The following is a 21632-nucleotide window of genomic DNA, read 5'->3' on the forward strand; positions in this document are numbered from 1 at the left end:
CAGAACTTTGGAGTGGGGGGGGGGGGGGGGGGGGGCGATTTTTTTTCCAAACCCTAACTCCCAGTAAACGATAACCCTATGCATAAACGTGCGTACAGCACACACACATATATATCATATATATATATATATATATATATATATATATATATATATATATATATATATGAGAATAAAAAAAGCAGGATTTCTCAACCTCCGGCGAAAACAAAAAAACTGGGGCAGCGCTCTAAGGTTTCCTAGTGGGGCTCTGGGCGAAGCCCCGACGCCAAAAGTGTTTTCTTGCATTCTTCAATGCAGAAACGCATTCTCCTGACATCTACTGCTCATTATTCATCAATAGAGTTCAGGGCGAAGCCCCGACGCCAAAATCGTTTTCTTGCATTCTTCACTGCAGAAACGTATTCTCCTGGCATCTACTGCTCATTATTCATCAATGAAGTTCGGGGCGAAGCCCCGACGCCAAAATCGTTTTCTTGCATTCTTCACTGCAGAAACGCATTCTCCTGGCATCTACTGCTCATTATTCATTAATGGAGTTCGGGGCGAAGCCCCGACGCCAAAAGCGTTTTCTTGCATTCTGATCATTATTCATCAATAAAGTTCAGTGCGCCGACGCCAAAAGCGTTTTCTTGCATTCTTCACTGCAAAAACGTATTCTCCTGGCATCGAGTCGGGTCGGCCGAGTGGGGGGGGGGGGGGGATTTTTTATTATTTTTTTATTCAGAAAGGAAGATAGCTCTTGCAAACGTTTCACTCAAAAAAAAATTGAAATATTATAATTAAAAGTTGTAATAAATTTAAAGAACAATGATCCATTACAGATAAGTTTTATTTGTCAAAGTACACAAATGCTTGAAGTACTGCCATGGGTTTCATCCAGTAGAATTATGTTGAAAAAAAAATTACAGATGCAACACAATAATAAATGCTATTGATAAGAACAATTTGTATTGAACTTGTGTGTCTAGTTTAGCTTCTTGTTGAATTGAATTTTATTTATAGAAGCCTACAAAAAAAAAAATTAGAAAAAAAAACATTATTGTATGTGCTATGTTTTCATCCATTATCTGCAACAAAAACTGGTGGAAAAATAATGTTCAACACAAAGCTATAGTAATTATTTTGTGTGTTTTACTAACATAAGTTCAATAATGGAACTAATAAGAACAAGAATTGATCACTATCACATGGATGTGTACCTGTGAAGATAGAACACTTGCTATAAGGTTGACTTGAAAGGAGCAAAAAACTGGAAAGAAAAAAATACATGTCAAAGATGTGTTATTACTAGATACTAGACACAAATATTTCTCTTATTAATGTAGAATTATGAGCAAGGTAACAACTATTTGAAGATAGTTTTAAACTTCATTAATTGACAGAACTATTTATACCTTTGGTAGAGATTGCATTACTTTGGAGAAATTGTCTGCCTTGTCTAAGTGCTGGCTAATCCAACTTGGCAACTTGTTATAGATGCTGGGCTTGGTATAACGTTGATCCAATAACAGAATCGCAGCATAATCATCTTTGTGTCTAATAGCCCGACCTAAATAATCATTTTGTTCAAAGTTATGTATTAAACATGTTAACATTTCATACATGTGTAACTTAAATAGAAAATGTTTGTTTCCTGTAAAACATACCTATAGATTGGTTGACTGCCTTCATGCACAAGTTTTCATAATGAACTTGTCCCGCTAATCTCCCTTCTTCATCTTTCGGCTGCACAATAAATAAACAAGTTCTCAGCATATTTCAACATTTGATTCTATCCTCTAACTCAAAACAGACTTAGCATGAAAGTCTTTGGAAGACATTTTATTGAACAACTCTGAAAGTATTTCAAAACATTATAAGTGCTTCTTTTAAGTGGCAGATCATAGGGAAAAGCTGATATTCATTAGGCTCTGTCAATCTTGTTACATTTAGATCTATAAAAAACAATCTATAAGTGCTTTTCAAATTCAGATTTCATCAATGCCTGTCTCATGCTCTAATTATACATACAAAGTATGTTTTTATAAGTGCAGCTACTACTGAGAGTGTGCACTTCAAAAAAGAAGTTAGGTATGCACATTGAAATCACATATATATAAAAATATTAAACAAGACTTCAAAGACAGTTTGTGTGAGTAAGAGTGACCTGCAATAATAGTCTACAAGTTTGTCAGTGTAAACCAATTTACTTTATTATCTTTTTTAAGATAGAAAAAACATAAGTAACTTTTATTAAATGTTCTAAAATAAATTTTTAATTACATTTTTATAAATAAATGAATTCAAAATTTCTAAAGTAGTTTTACTGCAACTCATCACTTACAAATGTGGAATTCAAGTAGGCCATCTTCTCCTTCAACTCAGGGGAATTAATATTAGGATACGGCAAGCCAATCATCATTACACATCTGAGGGAAAAATGAATTTATGTTTATTTTTTTATGCTAAAAATATTCAACAATATATATTATATGCATTTCTAAACAGTAAATAAATATTTCCTAAGATTGGGTAGAGTAGGCACAACAAAAGTGGAAGACTTATGAGTAGAGTAGCCACAGCAGAAGTGGAAGACTATTACCTTCCCATGTCATCAGAGAAGTTGATACCCTCACTCATCTTCCCTCCAACTACAGACATTAAGAGAGCTCCAGTTCTTGAACCTTGCCAAGAAGAACACCTCTGTTGATCAACAGACAAATTAGAGTGATAGCAGTTGACCAGAAACTCCAGCTCACGGATAACACAATCATTTATTTATTTGAATGTTTTTGTGGTGAAATAGTTGATACTTGTTTATGTTTGTGTAATGCCATGATTTAGTGTGGTACTGCCTAAATTTCTTTTGCCAGTTCATGTGTTGTTCTTATCTTATATAATACAGACGCTACTTCAAAAAAGATGATCACATCCTATACATCATGCATTTAGTCATGCATGTTAACCAATGACCTAAATTCTGCTAAATCACTGGTTTTCCTGTCTAGCTCAGGCAACCCATTCCATGCTCTTATAGCACTAGGGAAGAAGGAGCATTTGTACAAATGTGTCCTAGCATATGGAATGAGGAATGTGCCCTTATCCTTGTCTTTCTGAGTATTTTATTAAATTGTGTATTTGAAGATTATGGTTCAGAGTTTTATGTATAACTGCTACTTTACTTTTGAGTGTTCTAGTTTAACAAACTGCAGTTGAAATAATTAAATAGATCTAACAATGCCAACATGCTCAAAGAAGGAAACTTATCTCAAGTGCTACCTTGATACAATTGGAATATTCTAAAAGTACTTGCTCCACAAATCCACTCTTCTTTGGTTCTCTAAACACCTTTGCAATAAAAAACAATAAAAAACTGAAACTAGATATTCATTTTTATAAAGACCAGAAATGTGAACTTTGTGTAAAGCTTAAGTCCTACCTTTTTCTTAGTCTCAATTTTTCCAATAGTGCCATTTTTCTCCCAATATGTGTAGATAAGATTTTCATAATCATAGGAAGGAAAAAAACAAACCACACCACCTGGCACCACGTTACAGATATTAGTTATCACACGACCCAATTCTTCTACCTGAAAGTTAGAATCTAGATTCTTTTACAAAGTTTTTTTTTTTCATTTCAAATATCTAAACATTCATATTTTATTTATACTTGTAAAATAAATAGAAAAAAAAAGCTGTTCAGTATGGGGATCTAACCCAAGACATTCACATCAGTAGCTTCATACTCTATCAACTTAGCCAACCAGCCATACTACTATGCAAAATATTTGCTTGAAATAAATGATTCAGTTTTTTTACTTGTGTCTTTAGACCACCATTTGACCATGTGAGCACAAATAGTAAGAATTGAAAAAAGCTTCATAAACTTGTAGAGTTCCTCCATTTTGAAAACTTAGTGTCACAAATTGGCTGAGTGGCCACCATAAGCACTTGTTGATATCTTAAAGTTCTGTAGCCTTGGAAAGATTTAGTATAGTATGATTGACACAAATGCCATCCTAGAAAAAAGGAGACAAGGCAGGAACTACACTTAGCTCAAGGATTGTGACCCCACAATGAAAAGATGTGATAAAAGTGGGAGGGGTTGGTTTGCAGCCTATCTCTTAATTCTTGCCTGTACTCAAAATAGGACTCAGAATGATGCAGGAAATTATTTGACACTGGGAGCTTTAAGCATTCCTTCTTCTGATTGGCAGGAGAGCATTTTTTAAATCTCATGAATAGAAAGTTTAGAAACAATGTTCTACTCAAACTATTTGTTTAGAAACAATGTTCTACTCAAACTATTTGTTTAGAAACAATGTTCTACTCAAACTATTTCTATCAGCTGTAGTCAGCATCATTTTGACAAAGTAATCTAAAAAGAGAAACTTTCAGTATGTTGTTCTAACTTTACCATATGTGGTTTATCTCTTGTCTGGTATGTGAAATCAAGAGTGACACCTGTAGGTCCTCTGGTCACCACCAGAGGGAGCAACTGTCTCCCTGGTATCACATGACCTAATCATCAAGTGACAAAAAATAACAATGAAAAAAATATATATTTCAGCAAATATGGTTTTCTAACGTACAAACATGACATCAAGATGGCTACTTATAAAACAATATGAAAATGGTAACTTATTAGAAAAAAAATATCTTTCTTAAATATTGCATGTTCCTTCAACAAAAAAAAGAGAGAGAGACCTATGCTACTCCACATATTAAAAAAAGATTTATGGTATTAGAAAATGAAACTTAAGTCATTGATTTCCATGCTTGAATGGAACTAGCATCATACAAAGTATCTAAAGTATATGAAATCAGATTTATTGACAGTGATACTTACCACAAGAAAATTCTAGGATCCTTTCAGGAGATATTCCAGCTGCATGAAACAGTTGGTGTTTGAATTCTGAGACCTGGGTTGAACAACAAAATGGTTAAAACAATTAACAGATTTATTTTTAAGAGAGCAACTCGTGTAAGATCTGTCCAGAGCAATCTAGACATTGGAGCTATACAAGTTTTAACTTCAGTACTGATACCTTACAGCAAACTTTCATAATAATGAGAAGATTAAAGCTTTTAGTTTTGCCACTAGAAATGTTTGTCTTTACGTTTAGGACATGGTAGCTGAAGTGTACATAATTAGATTGCTGAGGGGATGATTTTGCATTTCATTTTGTATTTTTATTTAGGATTTTTAGACGTCACTCTAGCTCCAAATTCATCTCTCACACTTCTTAATGAAACAGATTTGCTGTAACTAATTATTTTCTTGCAGAAATTCAAAAAAGATTAAATTTAACTTGTTACTATATTATGAAGAAGTGATTGCAAGATAAATATCAGTAGAGTAGGTGTTACTAAACATCTCAAACTTCACACATAATGTGAGATCCATTCAGTACTTACTGGTTGCATAGTTCCACCAGCCACAACAACAGCCTTTGCTTCCTTTAACACACTGATGAAATGCACTGCAGGGTTTAGCATAATAAATTTTAAAGTAGACTGACTCAAAACAGCTGTAAATAAACATGGAGAAGAAAAGTACAAAAAATATAACATTGGTAGATAAACTGAAACACAGATAGAAATGGCCTGAATAATCTGTTTGTGAAAAATTGTAGGAATAGTTTGAGTAAAAATGTCTTTATCAACCAAACTGGGTTACTTAACAATGACAGGAATCATAGGTTTAAAGACATTAAACATGCCTATGGTTTAGTTGTAAAGCATTTAATATGCCTATAAAAATATTTTCATAGAAATAACAAAATAGGGAAATAAAAACAACAAGGCTTTTGTGAAACTTTCTTTTTTCATCATACCCATTCACTCATCAAAAATTAAAACTTTGAAGACTTATTAAACTAAAACAAAGAACAAGCTCTAAGCCAAAAACGGGGGGAAAAAAGTAAAACTGTTAAAGAAAGAGTCTACAGAATACATCTTCTTTAAGAGTGCATATGATCAACTGTTTAATACCTTCTTTATGAGTTACAATTCTGCCATCTTTGTCAGCATTGGTCAGCGCTTCCAGGAAACTTTCAATCTGCATAAGTGGTGAGCTCATGTAGCTGGCTTGCTGGTGGTCTGAAGTTACAGCTGTGAAGGAATTTTACAAAGTATATCAACTGTTGATCATTTGTACCGGTATTTACTTCCCAAAACCTTCCCACAGAAAATAGAATTAAAAGCAACAAAAAAATGTTAATGGAATATTTTCAATTAAATGATCATTACTGCCAGGAATAGTTTTAATTGTGTAACAGAGAGCATTTGAAATATATTTTATTTGGGCATTGTCATTGCTAGTCTAGAGGTCAATCTTGGGACCTAGTTGGCAATTATGTGTGGACTATGGCATCCAAAGATAATTATTGTTAATTATTTATTAGCATCTGGCCATGTCAATGTGTTCTCTTTAGGTTAAGTTGGTTTCTTGTAAAATACACATACAGAATCATGCTAGTGTAGTTTATTAGTGAGAGGTTACAAACAATAGTCACTGACTCAATGGCGTGACAGAAGTGTACAATACAATTCAATAATTAAACAACACAAAGCTTGCCCCCATGATTGCTTCACTCTCCTCAATAATTTGATGTTCTCTTAATACTCAGGAACACCCTCAAATATCGAGCAACATTTCTATTACTGTAACTCATAACCATTAAACCATCAGCCTGGCATTCTAATTTCTCAACAACTGAATATCTTTCATAAATATCAATAAACTAATAGCCTGATTTAAATTTCAATGCTAATTTAGTTACTACAAACAACAATAGATCCATTGTTTTAGGTCTTGCTGACTCAATTTATGAAAACAATTTTTATTATTACTATTTTACTTTTAACTAGTCAGTTTAAATTGAAAACAAACCCATTGGTTAGCATGTAAGTATAGTTTAAGAAGAACTGTACACAACCTGAAGTTTGAGGATTAGTGTTGTCTTGTTTTCCTTTCAAAAGATTGATCTCTTGAAGAAACTTGGAGACACCAGAACAAGGACTTTCTTCTAAAACATTTGAAAGTAACAGAATTCGTGAGAAGAAACAAAGCATGTTTGGAATAAGAAATATATCTATATATATATCTATATCTATATATCTATATATCTATATATATATATATATATATATATATATATATATATATATATATATATATATATATATATATATATATATATATATATATATATATACTTTATTAGAAATAAGTTTCTTTAAACAAATTAAAAATAAATAAGTTAGTCACATTTTTATTTAATCATTTTTGTTCTTTGTTGTACCTGTTTTTACTTCTGCTTCTTGGTACTTCTCTACAAATCCATGAAGCTGAAAGTTTAAATACAGCAAATACTCAATCTTAAGTTAATGTTAAAATTAAAGTATTCAATAAAACAGATGGAAGGAGACAAGAAGCTACATTATGGTGTAGATCTGAAATTTTGTTCGGAAATATTGGTTGATGAAATTTTGGGTAGGCTATAGGACTTCTTCTTTCTTCTTCATCGTTCTCATTGTTATGTTGGAGTGTTCATATGACTAGACCAATACATGAGATGAACTGCGCAGTGGTTTCCAAATCAGGGAGCTCTCCAAATAGTTTTCTTTCTATTGGGGTGATTTGGGGCCAATGTCTTATACGGGCCTCTTGGTTAAGAGAGCAGTTTTGGAGGACGTGGTCGGCATTCTCTGGTGATACTCCACATGGGCAGATTTCACTGGTTCCAATTTTGAGCTTCCAGTGCATGTGTTGTCGCATTCTGTTGTGTCCGGTCCTGAGTCGAAAGATTAGATGTTGGTCTTGTCGGGATAGCTTATAGTAAGCGTCATCTTTCTTGTGATTTGGATGAGAGCTTGTCCATTTCTCATTTATTTTGTTTACAATTAATTTCTTCATTTCTTCTGGATAGAGTGCAGAGTTTATTTGAGAGTTAGTTCTCCCACTCTTGGCGAGTGTGTCAGCCTTCTAATTTCCTTCTAGTTGTATATGTGCTGGTATCCATTGAATAACAGTTTTTTTGCTGTTGTGCTATAGGACTAAAATTGAATAAATTAAATGTTAAAATATCATTTGAAAATTCAAAACTACACACAAATCTTTTATTTATTTATTCTGGTCACTGGTAATTGTCTGTATTATCACTATTTAAAATATTAAAAAAGGCTGTGTAGCTGAAGTTGAGATTTTGAGTCACTGCTCTTGTCAATGATAACTGATGCAAAGCTACACTAAAAATGCACACCATTCACTCAATGCAAAATTATTTTTCCATTTCCTCCTACATCTTTAGTTCTGGTTCTCATTTCTGATTTTTTTTGTGTTCAGGTCCTCTGCCTTACAACCTCAGCCTTCATTCTTGCATTGTGAATCACATTCACCTTCCAATCAAGCAGCTTGACTCTTTAGGTCAGAATGTTGTCTGTTAATATTATAGTTACAAAATGTTAGCCAATCATTCACTATGGGCACCATATGGCTCTAGAGCAAGCAAAAATCTGACCTATTGTTGATCTATTTGTGTCAGCAACACTTACAGAATGAATTCTACATTTCATTTCAAGACAAATTTTTTTTTTCAAATGTCACAGAAACCTTCCAGTTTTTTTGTTATATTTATTTTTTAAAAATTAAGGAAAAGATAAGAAATACATTTTCATGGAATTATTTGATAATATTTGGTCTTCCTATTTGGAAATAGTTTTAGACTGAATTGACTAACCTTCACACATGCACAGTAAATAGTATTACCAGTACTCACTTTTTTACTGATTCGGCTACGCTGACAGTAGCGCAGTAATTTAAACATATTCATGTTATCAAGCTGAGATTCAAACAGAAAGTCATTCAAGTTCTGCAGCTTTATTTCTGGACAAAAAAAATAACATAGATAAACAATAAAATGAAAAAATAATTTTTTTAGAGATTTTATTTATTTTTTTAATTCAAAATAAGGAATCTCAGTCTTGATTGATATTTAAACTAAAAACTCTCTGTTAACAAGAAAAGCTCTTTCCCATTTCAACCAGCAGACTGACTCATATTTTTAAAAGTTTAAAGAAATAGCAAAGACTTTAGACTAATGACAAAGTAGACAATAGGCTGCATCATTTGTTTGCAACACTGTTCCATTTAACTAACCTGTTTTGCCCCCTGTTTGTGTTATGACTGAACTGTTGACCTTAGCTGTAGAATAAAACAGAACATTGTTTGGAAAGACTGAAATCCATCAATTAAATTACTAACTATTGATTAGAATTTTTTTTTATTTTCAGAAATATGGCAAATTATTATTTCTGAATCCTTTAAAACTGTTTTTAAAAAAATATTTTAAATAAATAAATTATGTGAAAGTGTCCATGTATTTACTGACCTCCTAAGACAGCAGCCAAGTGTGACAAGACAAACAGAATTTGTCTGACATACATCAAGTTTTTAGCTGTCAATCGAGATTTAAACTTTTTCTCATACTGACTCAACTGTGAGTGGGCTTTGACTATCTTTACACACAATTGTTGTCAGAAAATAATAGACAGTTGTTAATGCTTTGATTTAACTTGATAACTCTTGCACAATATCTGACATTTTATTATGAATAACAACTTTTAATAGATGAAGAAAATGGCTGAGCAAGGGATCTCAATTGCTGAGAAAGAGATTAAGATCTATACTGTAAACTGATATTAAGATCTATACTGTAAACTGATATTAAGATCTATACTGTAAACTGATATCTAAAAGACTGAGCAAGATATATATGTAGCAGTGTACAATATTGATATGGGTGAGCAAGATATCTGTACAGCTATATATATATGTGACGGTACGCACAAGGAGGGGAAAAAATTATTACTTTTCTTGGCAATACATCACTAAGTACCGGCACCTATTTTTTTACACAAAAAAAGCACTGTAAATATATATATATATTATGTAAATAAGAAAAAATAAGAAGAAAAAAATAGCTAGTTTAGCTTGTTTAATATTATGATCAGAGCCAGCTTTTGGTGACAAAGATGTAAAACTTCCATTTAAAAACTTTTGACTAGGCACTCATGGTCACTGTTTAATGTGCTTTACAGCAAGAAGCCATGATAGTTTAGCCATTGATTGTCACAACAATCAAGTGATTATCAAATCCTGCCAGGATATTTTCATTAAATTTGTAACGCAACTTTTACTTTAATGCTCTTAGGGTTGTTTTTATAGTAAAAAGTTATCATATAGCTGACTTATTAAACCTAATGTAACAAAGAAAGAATAAATAAAATCCTTTGAGAACTTAAAAAAAAAATCCTATGACCAAGAAACTTGACGAGACTTGCCTGCGCAGCTGTTATTTCCACACTGTGTATGTTGTTGATGGTCTCCAGAAGATTATGAGCTTCATCAATCACCACAACATTGCCTGTCAGCTTGATCCCACAGGCATCTCTGGTAGACTTGTGAAGCAAGGTGTTGTAAGGTAAGGCCACTATCTGAAGACAAAACAAGTCAAGTAACAGGACTATATTGATATTCAAAAGTCAAAGCTACCAAAGGAGACTGGATTCTAAAAGTATGAGAAGAAAACCTACTTCAGCGGGAGGTACAGCCAATCTAGATCCATAATAAGGACAGGCTTTCATCTCTCTGCCTGTAGTCACCAACTGTTCAATGTCTACCACTTTCAGCTGAGCAAGAAAAACAAAGCCAGTGTTACATTTTCATTTAAATTACAAAACAATTATGAAACACATGGAAATTAGGTTTCTAGCCTACAGGACTTTATACTAGCCTCAATTATCTAATTTTTTTGGGGGTAAATACAGCATAGCCAAACTGACTTGTCACTTTTCAAATTAGCTTGCCTGATACTTGTATCACTCATGATGACATTATCAGCCTAAATTTGCCCTCATGTTAAAGACAAATATTTTTAAAAAATTAAAAACTTACCAGAGATTTATCTTTAAATGTTTGTAACAATTCTTGTTTATAAAATGGACAGCCTGGCTTCTTTTTACCTTATATAAACAAAACATTTTTTTTATTTGCATGTATTTTATATATGGCTTCATACATAAAAACAATTAGCTTATTACAAATGTATTTTTCACACTAAAGGAAAAGTAAAATATAATATTAACAGACTTGAACTCTACTCACTTTTCTTTTGTTGCAGCTCTAAACATCTATCATTAATTAGGCTTAGTGAGCTCAGTTTTCTTACTGCTGGGTTAATGCACATATTCTGTCAAAAAAAACAAGAAGATAATAGTGAGTAATAAGGAAAACAATGTTTTTTGAACTACACCTTAGGCAGACCCTACTACCACTACAGCTTAACATAACCAACACTCTGAACTCTCACAACAAATGAAGAGAACAGCACACTATTTTTTCCTTGGCTAAAGATCTTACAGCTCAGCAGCAAAAAGCTGGCCAGAAGAAGAACAAACTACTTTAAATATTGTATACAAAAATTCAGCTTGTTTGTACAGTGCACATTTCTTCCACCAAAATTTTAAGCAAGGTTAACTACAATCATGGTTTAAAAGTTATATAAGCCCTTTCTTATCAAGTGTCAGCCTCTCTGTGCTGCTTGGTAAAATGTCATGTAGGATTCTGCAAACACTTTGGACAAAGACTCTGATACCCATCCATCCATCTATCCCAGTGGCGCTACAGCCTGCTTCAACACATCCTTCCATTCAGATCTCTCCTGGGCCTAACCCCAAGCTGTTGCAGATCTGCTTCCACATCATCAATCCATCACATTCAGGGTCTGCCTTTGGGTCGCCTGCCTTTTCTCTTAATCTACTGACAATGACCAAGCAGTCAATCAACATTCCGGGCCACAGAATTGTATAAATTTTCAGAGGTCATAGGAGAAAAGTCTGCCAGCAAAAAGAAATGACTAATGGGGAAGTCTTACAAGTGTGTATTAGGCAAGTCTAATTAAATGAAACAGCACAACCCTAATGGACACCTAACATTAGTTTTGGTTAAAGTCTGCCAGCAAAAAGAAATGACTAATGGGAAAGTCTTACAAGTGTGTATTAGGCAAGCCTAATTAAATGAAACAGCACAACCCTAATGGACACCTAACATTAGTTATGGATAAAGAAAGATGGATGCTCATTGTATTAGCCATGTGAAAAACCTCCTTAACTATTAGACAGAAACAGATGAGCTTTATATTATTTTCATTAACCTGGATATATTCCACTAGAACGCTGTAGGAAACTTAAATGAAAACTCTTAAGAAAAAAGAAAGGAAATAAATAAAGCTTATGATCTAAATGTCAAAACAAATTTTAAAAAAAGAATTTTAACCTTAAAGATCATGAGTACAAAAGAGCAGTGAAAGTAAGAGCCGAGGGCATACCATATGGATTTGTTGCCAGCACAAGAGTCATTTAACTTTACTTGCCCAGCTGGTGAATGATGTCAATAATATATTTTTGGAAAGTCCAGAACTCAAGCCATGTGCTGGATAAAAATACACCAAAGTTAAAATCGTCATCTGTTTGTCAAAATCATATCTTAAATACCTTTTGTAGTGTTTTATAAAGAAATATTCACAGTGGTGCAATGAATAAGCGTTGTATACAGTTTGAAAAACAAATGTACATTATGAAGCAAGATTAGTACTGAATTTAAAGAACAAATATCAAAACATTTGATTTCATAGATTAAAACTTCACCTGTCTTGACCCCAAAGAGATAACTCTCACATTCTCATAAGGGCACTTGATCACTTCCTTCACAAACTGAGACAGCTGCGAGTGTGTGCGGCTACAGTAATAAATCTGGAAAGATAGAAATAAAAGAACATAGTTGGCACAAATTTACATTTAAGCAATCAAGTGGTAATCATCCATGGATCACTTCATTTAAAGCAGAACTAAACAAATAATTGTGTCAAGACCTTGGTAATATGTTCCTCCTCATCTTCACAGTCACTTGCTTTAGCCTTCCCATCATTCTCATCCTCACTGTTGTACTCAGCCACAATAATTTCCTCATCGTCCTGATGTGTCCCAGATTCACTATCATTCAGTTCAGCATCCAAGGCCTGTAACTCCTCCTTGCAAGCTCTCTTTATATCCTCTGAAGCATCAGTCATCAAATCTTCAAATCTGGAGTCCAGCTGAGCATTAAACTGTTAAAGAATAGAATAGAGTTCAGTAGTACAGTAAGACTGATCTATTTAAATTGTGATAATATAATTATGTTTCTAGGATCTCAAGAATCCACCAAAATGTTACTTAATGTTAAACTATACAAGAAACAAAAGCAATGACAAAGCTGTGCATTGAAAATTACTTGGTGAACTAGAAGAATTATAATCACTTAAATTTTACACAAAACATGTTTTCAAACAGTTTCAATATTTAGGGCAACAACATAGAACGTATCAGAACTCAGTAGATAACATCTTTATCCAAGCTAGGATAACCAAAGCCAGACTAGTTCGCTATAAGGAACTTGACTACTAGTACCAATTAGATTTAGGCTATGGTGACATGCAAGCATAAAATCTTCTTTTCATTTGTTTTATTCTATTAAGCTTTAGGGCCCTTTGTTAAATTTTTGTAGACATCTAAATTAGGTTGTGGCCTATGCTTTTTAATCTGGGTGGCTGCTTGATCAAATATATTTAACACATAACTAATTGTAATATGTTGGAGACTGTGCAATACTTTGGATTATAATTCAAAAGGGTATGAAGGAGGTGGTAGAGCTGTGCCCATAGCATAGTTCAAAGTACTTTGACCTGGCTCTGTAGTTTATTAGGTTCTTGTATGGTCAGCACTTCAACCAAAATATCTCAAATTTGTCCAAGTGCTGATATAATTGCCAATATTTGGCCATTTGTTTTTTTGGGCACAATTTTGTTTGGTTAAATGTACATGTTTATAATAGGACTGATTGTTATATAAGCTTAAAGTTTGAAGTACAATTCAAAAGTAAGAAAACAAAATAACCTTTCTTTTCTTACTGCCGACTTGTTCCAGTTCTTTTAACTTGGTCTCTCTTTTCTTGATATTTTCTTGTTCATTCTGTCATTCCAAACAAAGTAAAAATTTCAAATAGAGTCATATTTCAAATAAGTAGCTTCTATTTCAATCAATATGAAAAACAAAACTTAACAATCTGTTTTTTACAAAGCTTATATCAACTTACTCTGTCTGTCTGATCAAAAGTTTGTACGTGTTATTTCTCCCATACCCAATCTCGGATCAAGTTGAAATTTTGCACAATTATTTCTTGTAGCTGACGAAACAAGAATCAATAGAAAAATTAACAAATTAGTTAATTAACTATTGATGATTAATTATTTTGTTTGATAGCAAACACAGGAAAGAAATTGTACTTGACAGATGTGGTGGTATAAGATGAATTAATCCCCTTGAGGAGGCTTGAGCCCTGAGTGAACAAGTTGTTTTTTTTGCATTTAAAAAATGCAATCACAGTAACATTCACCCACAAGGTCGATTCTTTCCCACCCTTTACCAACTGGTCCAGACATGACATAGCGCTAACAAAAACAATTGGTAAAAAAATGTTTAATCTCACAGATTTATTATTGTTAGTCTAGATCTATTTCAAATTTAATTACATAACTGATCCAAACTAATTGATACTGTTACACTTAATATAAGCTTTTATTTTTTAAATATTTTTTAAAGTTTTTCTTGTTTAACTCATACACATCCCTCACACACACACAACACACAGACTTAATCAACACCTTTAATTTAGAAAGCAGAGCTTCTTGTTCAAGTTTGACTGTGAACTCATGGATCCAATCCAATTCAGGCTCTAGAATAAATGACAGAGAATAAAAACGTTTCAAAATGTAAAACAAAGGGAGAAAAACACTACAGCCACATACAATGAACAAAGTAAATGTAAAGATAAAGGAAACTTTTAGAGTTACCTTTTTTCTCAGAACTTGGTTTAGTCAATGTATTGACTGCAACGCTGGGAATTTCAAAGTAAACAATTGCATAATCCACGTAACTTTTTCACAATTTTTTTTTTTTACTTTAGTTGATTAAGTTTAGAATAGTAGAACAAACCTAACAAACAAAAGATGATTGACTGCCAATGACATATAAGAATGAAAGTAAAGAACTAAGAATGTAAAAACCTGTCTGTTGATTTCAAAGTTTCCAAATACTTTCTTTGTTTCTCTTGAAAGTCTCTCAACCATTTCAGAGCACCACAGATAATGCTGAGTGACTTCCCCTGACAATTTCATGGAATGACAATGAGGCAATGCTTCCTTTTAGACTTTTTTTTTTAAAGATATAACTTTTGTTTCTTATTTTCATTGCATTATTCATTCAGGTAAACTTACTGTTCCTGTAGGACTTTCAAATATGCCAACTTTTCCCAGCTCCAAGCACAGATACAAGTTTTTCATAAAATCTTTCTGTATGTCATAAGGTGTGAAAGGGAATGGGAAGGAGTCTGGTACCTCAACACTAGAAACTGAAACATAATTGATCATCTGAAGTATTTAGTTTCAAAGCAGAGGGAAGACCTTTTTGGTTTTCTGATTTTAAGCCCAGATCTATTTAGAAAAAAAAATCTAGTTATACCGTATAAGAATAAAATTAAATTCTTTAACTTATACTAAAAAATACACAACTTTTACCTGGTATAGTGTTTCCTTCATGTTTTCTAGCCTCAATGATCTCATCTGCCTCAAGCGTTGCCAACAACAGGTCATCATTATCCCAGTCATCAAGTTCACATCCAGCACTAGTCATTTTTTCTCCTACTCTATCTATCAATAAAACAGTAATATTGTTAATATATATGTACAAATATTGTTAATATCATTACAGCTCCACTAGGAACAGGACTAGACCTACTAATGTTTCTAATTTACTTAAAGATTTACAGGATGGTAATAGTTCATTCACAAATGTCAGAAACAACACAAGCTATAGAAGCATTACTATAAGGATTGGATCAGTTTAAAAAATGGGAACTGAGTTTGTTTTACCACCAAAACAACTAATAATGAACAGAATGTTCATTTAAATTCCTGCTGTGCACTATTAATAATTTTTAAAATATTGTTTAGAACTTATATTTTTAACAGCATTACATTCCAGGCAGGCAAAAGTAATGGTGAACTTCTAGATTCTTGGAATGGTCTGAAACGAGATTTAAAGGCAGAGCTGGGAATACATGTGACCATGACACAACCCAAAATATTTTTAAATCTTCACTCTAGGTATCTAAAAGAAATACTAAGTAAGACTATACTAGATCTAGAATCGACAATAATACAAATTAGTTTGTAGATCTAGATATAGATGCCTATGTTAGTGTATGGTAATACTGCTGAAGCATAGTTAGCCTGCTTTAGTTACTACATTACATTAAATATATAGATCTAGCTATCTGGATTTCCAATTCTACTTTCAATTCCTTTCTTTGGTATTAGTTTATGTGACTAGATACCTGGAATCAGGTATCAGTACAATTTCAAGAATTCGTATGAAAAAAATGCAGATTACAAATTAAATATGTAATTGTTCTAATTTTAATTTAATACAGTTATATATATGGTATATTGTTATTGGAAATATGCCATTTTGTTTCTTAAGGACCAGCACTAGATAATCTCCTTTGTTTAACCTTTTCAGTATTTGCCCACTTTTCTATTTAATGTAGGAATTAAAGATAGGTTAGTCTACAGTCTTTACTTACAACAAAATGAAAATTAAAACTTTTTAAAAAAATTATGTTAAGGTTAGCTGTCACAAAGAGGAGTGGCTCAACCAATGGGCATCAGGATGCACAGGCAGAGTTATTTAAGAAAAAATAACACCAAACAAATTGGATAGTATCAATTTCCTCACCCCCAAAGAGAAATCTACAATCTTCCAACTAAGAACAGGACACACACCTTAAATTATCAAGAAGAATAAATCCCACTCACCCACCCCATTCTATGTAGACACAGTCCCAACCCATACAAAACTGTGAAAAATATATCCTTTTTGAATGTACCTTTTTAATACACCTTAAGCAGACCCAGCTACCACTACAGCCCAACATAATTAACACTCTGTATTAGGGGTGTACCGGATAGTACTTTTTGATATTCAGCCGGAGCCCTACATGTCTTAAAAATAGCTTGTGTTGTTGAACATTTTGCATAACTGTTAAATAACATACCTATATTCATGTTAATTATTTTTCCTTTTATATACCTTATTGTTTTAAACTCTGTTACTGATTGATAAATTAATGCTTAAGAGTATTTATAAACAGATAGACCTAATTAACTAATCTGTGTAGCATGAGTGTGTTTACATACGAGGTCACCAACTGTAAAGGGTGTGTGGGGAAGAGTCAATGTAAAATATGTAAGTATATATTTTACTACTTACTAATGTAAATCTCTCAAAAGTATAGTGCAATATGGCTTGTATTGGTGGATGTATGTATTCATGAATTTCAGACCAACAACCGATCATCAGGCTTGAGTTTAAAGTCCAAGGACCGGTTCTGGCTTCAAGGGCTTAATACTGATAGTAGCTGTTTCTTAATAGTTGGAATCTGAAGCGTTGTAGGTCTTTATTGTTTTAAATTAATATATTTGCAGCAAACGCTATTTTATTAACAGCGGGAACATCAATTGTACCTATATATAGTTTGAACCTTAGATGGTGCCGAAGCATAGATTTAATTGTAGTCTGTATGTCTATTATTGATATCTATGTTTAGATCTACAGTTGTATTGAACTAAAAGCATTAGGAAAACCAACTATAGAATAAAAAAAACTCTCACACTCTCCCTATAAAACAAACAAATAGACTGATTTGAACAGCCTGGTCAGATAGAGGTCCTGGGCCTAGATATGTAGTCCTAATGTAGTGTGTATAGTTGATGGTGTTGACCATCATGCGTTTTTTTTTTTCCTTGGGCATAAGCAATAGTGTTGAGTAGTCAGGCAAAAAAGATAACACATTGGCATGGTCAGTCAAGCATGTAGGTAAATTATATCTGTATACTAGTTACAGAGGTCAAGTGTTTCTTAAATTTCCAGCGTATTTTTTCATTGTTTTCTAGATTTAATTGTGTTGCTTTAGATCAATTTATTTTAGTTCTGCAATTTGAAACTTTACTGTAAGGTTTTCCTTTATATATTAAGTCAATAGAATAAAACAATGAAATTAGCTTTCTTTCTAAAGGTTTTAATACAAGGCAAATAAATACACACACGCACGCATGCACATCTTTGTTTTATTTTATTGTGCAACGAACGTACGTGTGTAAGAAACATTGAATGCAAAGAACGTATGTAAGAAACAACTTCCTTAATTGTTACTGAGTTTCTGTAACTGTTACAAAAGGCCACAAAAGTAAGCCTATTGGTGTCAGGTGTGTAAAAAGTGTGTGTGATCTATAGTCCAGCTTACTAATTGAGATTTATATCCAAGTAAGCAAACTAGGCATTCGTGAAGAGGTGTGGACTGTAGTCCAGCCACGTGATTGCGATTAAGCAAACTCATTGTCCAGTTACCCCTGTAGAGGTGTGGCTTGAAGTCCAGCCCCTAATTAAGATTTGCTACAAGTAAACAAACTCAGTTCCCTCGCGTGACCTCTAGAGAGTACCTACGTCCATCATATTTGACTTGTGGTCACCTGTCTATCAATGAACTCAATGTGATGGACTATACAAATAAAAGGGGGTGGTAGTTGCTCATCTCTACCCTTGTTACCTGTGTAGAGATGTGGCCTGAAGTCCAGCCCACTAATAAAGATTCTTCTCCAAGTAAACAAACTCAATTCCCTCATAAGGTGTGACCTCTAGACAGAGTCAACATGTTGACATCTAGCTTAATGTGGTCACCTGTGTATCTATGAACTCAATGTTATGGACTAAACAAACAAAAGAAGTGTTCATCTCTACCTCTGGAGATATACCCGCACATCTAGACAAGACGTCTGGTCAGCAAGCCAAGACAGATCTAGTCTATTCTCTAGAGTAGACTCTAGACCTAGACTAAGATCTAGAAGTATCTGAGTAGCATGAGTGTGTTTATGTACTGACAAATTAAATTTTCACATCTATTCATTCACCCAACTACAAACTAGATCTAGATTAGAAGCTAGATCTAGTCATGAACAATTTGTCATGAAGGAAAAATGTCAGAGAATGAATTGTCATAGAACCCTACTAGACTACTACTTACTAGATCTAGTAGCTATATCTACATTTAGATTTACTAAGTCTAAGTTTTAATTTACCATGGCATTACTATGACATTGAGTTTAGACTTTAGAGGGGAGTTAGTCTCATTGACATTATCATTATTTATGTCATGATTGACATGATTAGACTCACTATCAATATCATGACTATGAATAACATCAGTTAGATCTAGTATTAGACAGTTCTTTTTTTGTGACTGCGTACTGGCACCTTTTTCATTTTCAATGTGGGGAAAAAATTATTATATTTATTACTTTTCTTGTATTTTAACGTTTATTATTAATTTATTAGATCTAGTAGTTAGAAGTTATTTATGCAATCCATGATCATGATCACTGGACTGAGTCCTGAGACTGTAGTGTTGAGTACCGCCTACTATTACTATTACACTATCACTGACACTATGATTATCAGTAACTTAAAGTATTAAATAGTATTACTATTACTATTAGTTAGTAGTAGTATTACTTATAAACTTATAAACTGAATTTGAACCAAGTAGACAACATAGAAGATATAGTAGTACAAGAAAATGGAATTCAAAAACTATTAGCCAACACCAAACCAAATAAAGCTTCTGGACCTGATGGTATTCCAGCTAGATTACTCAAAGAACTAAGTAATGAGCTAGCCCCAGTGTTCAAAATACTCTTTCAGGCTTCACTTAACCAGGGCAGAGTACCAAAGGACTGGAAAGAAGCTAATGTCACCCCCCTATTTAAAAAAGGGAGAAAAATCTGACCCAGGGAACTACAGACCAGTATCACTTACCAGCATCACATGTAAAATCCTAGAACACATAATATGTAGCAACATCATAAACCACTTAGACAAACATAATGTCCTCACACCATACCAACATGGCTTTAGGAAATATAGATCATGTGAAACACAACTAATAGGACTAATTGATGATTTTTCAAAAGGTTTAGATAATAGTGAACAAATAGATGCTATCTTACTAGATTTTTCTAAGGCTTTTGACAAAGTTCACCACCATAGTTTGCTTAAAAAATTAAAATATTTCTGCATTAATGGTCCACTGCATCAGTGGATTAAAGACTTTCTGATAGGGAGAGAACAAACTGTAATAATAAATGGCTCTAAATCAACACCGATAACAGTAAACTCAGGTGTACCTCAAGGTACAGTCTTGGGTCCACTACTATTTTTAATTTACATAAATGATTTACCAAATTGCATTAGTTCAGGAACAAAAGTCAGATTATTTGCAGACGATTGCATAATATATAGAACAATAAAAACAACACAAGACACAGATATTTTACAAAGAGAATTAGATGAATTACAGAAATGGGAATCAAATTGGAGCATGTCTTTCCACCCAGAAAAATGTCAGTTGTTAAGAGTAACAAAAAAACTAAAACAAATTAATTCCACTTATCTTATTCATGGCAAACCAGTATCACAGACTAAAAACACAAAATACCTAGGTGTTATAATAAATGAAAAACTATCATGGAATCCACATATTGATGAAACTACAAAAAAATCAAACAAAGCATTAGGATTTATTAAAAGAAATTTCTATAAATCAAATAAGAACATAAAACTAAAATGTTACTTAACCTTGGTTAGGCCAATAATAGAATATGCATCCTCCGTTTGGGACCCCTCAACTCAAGAAAACATTAAGAAACTGGAACAGACACAAAATAGAGCAGTGAGATTCATAACAAACGAATATTCACATTTGACTAGAGTAACACCTTTAGTAAAATCACTAAATTTAGAAAGCCTTCAGGACAGAAGGCTCAAAAGTAAAGTAGCAATCATACATAAAACACTGAACCATAATCTTCAAATACAAAAACAAAATTTAATAAAATACTCTGAAAGACACAAAGATAAAGGCACATTCCTCGTCCCATATGCTAGGACAAATTTGTACAAATACTCCTTCTTCCCTAGTGCTATTAGAGCATGGAATGGGTTGCCTGAGCTAGCCAGGAAAACCAGTGACTTGGCAGAATTTAAGTCATTGGTTAATATGCATGACTAAATGCATGACGCGTAGGACGTAATCATCTTCTTTTTTGAAGTAACGTCTGTATTATATAAGATAAGATAAGAAACTTAAAACTTAAATGACTTATTAAACTTATTACTACTGGCGCTGCTAAGTACCGGCACCTAGATCTATTTAATAAAATTTAATTAAATTATTTGTATACAAAAAGCACTGGTATTTTTTATTTTTAGAATAGATCTTACCCTATAAATATATATAGATCTAGTCAATATAGATCTAGATCTATCATCTAAGATTAGATTTCTTTAGACTTTAGAAAAATTAGATCTATTGTCATACAATCAAAAATTGTAACAACGAAAAATTCTTATTTTTTTAAACAGAAGAGCTCATTACTACCC

General features: G+C 32.9%; 1 protein-coding gene across 4 annotated transcripts; it reads right to left on the reverse strand.

Moving 5' to 3' along the window:
- Positions 1-816: 816 nt before the first annotated feature.
- Positions 817-21598, reverse strand: LOC106060838 (ATP-dependent DNA helicase DDX11-like). Of its 4 annotated transcripts, none has more exons than XM_056037588.1 (30): positions 21474-21597; positions 15656-15787; positions 15356-15489; positions 15146-15243; positions 14933-14976; positions 14744-14814; positions 13977-14051; positions 12917-13150; positions 12693-12797; positions 11152-11236; positions 10942-11009; positions 10581-10676; positions 10329-10481; positions 9377-9503; positions 9145-9189; positions 8765-8871; positions 7289-7334; positions 6923-7012; positions 5976-6095; positions 5400-5512; positions 4831-4903; positions 4399-4502; positions 3422-3571; positions 3262-3330; positions 2585-2685; positions 2327-2411; positions 1650-1728; positions 1398-1552; positions 1203-1252; positions 817-1009 (listed from the first exon to the last, which is right to left on the reverse strand). In XM_056037588.1, the coding sequence occupies exons 2-29, from the start codon at positions 15768-15770 to the stop codon at positions 1223-1225; spliced, it is 2772 nt and encodes a 923-aa protein (XP_055893563.1). In that variant the 5' UTR covers positions 15771-15787; positions 21474-21597; the 3' UTR covers positions 817-1009; positions 1203-1222. The 4 variants fall into 4 exon arrangements, with proteins under 4 accessions (XP_055893563.1, XP_055893562.1, XP_055893564.1 ...); XM_056037587.1 differs by lacking the exon at positions 817-1009 and adding an exon at positions 16115-16163 and having other exon boundaries at positions 1016-1252; positions 21474-21570; XM_056037589.1 differs by lacking the exon at positions 817-1009 and adding an exon at positions 1063-1082.
- Positions 21599-21632: the final 34 nt, after the last annotated feature.

Source organism: Biomphalaria glabrata, chromosome 8 (genome assembly GCF_947242115.1).
Source record: "Biomphalaria glabrata chromosome 8, xgBioGlab47.1, whole genome shotgun sequence".
Taxonomy (NCBI): domain Eukaryota; kingdom Metazoa; phylum Mollusca; class Gastropoda; family Planorbidae; genus Biomphalaria; species Biomphalaria glabrata.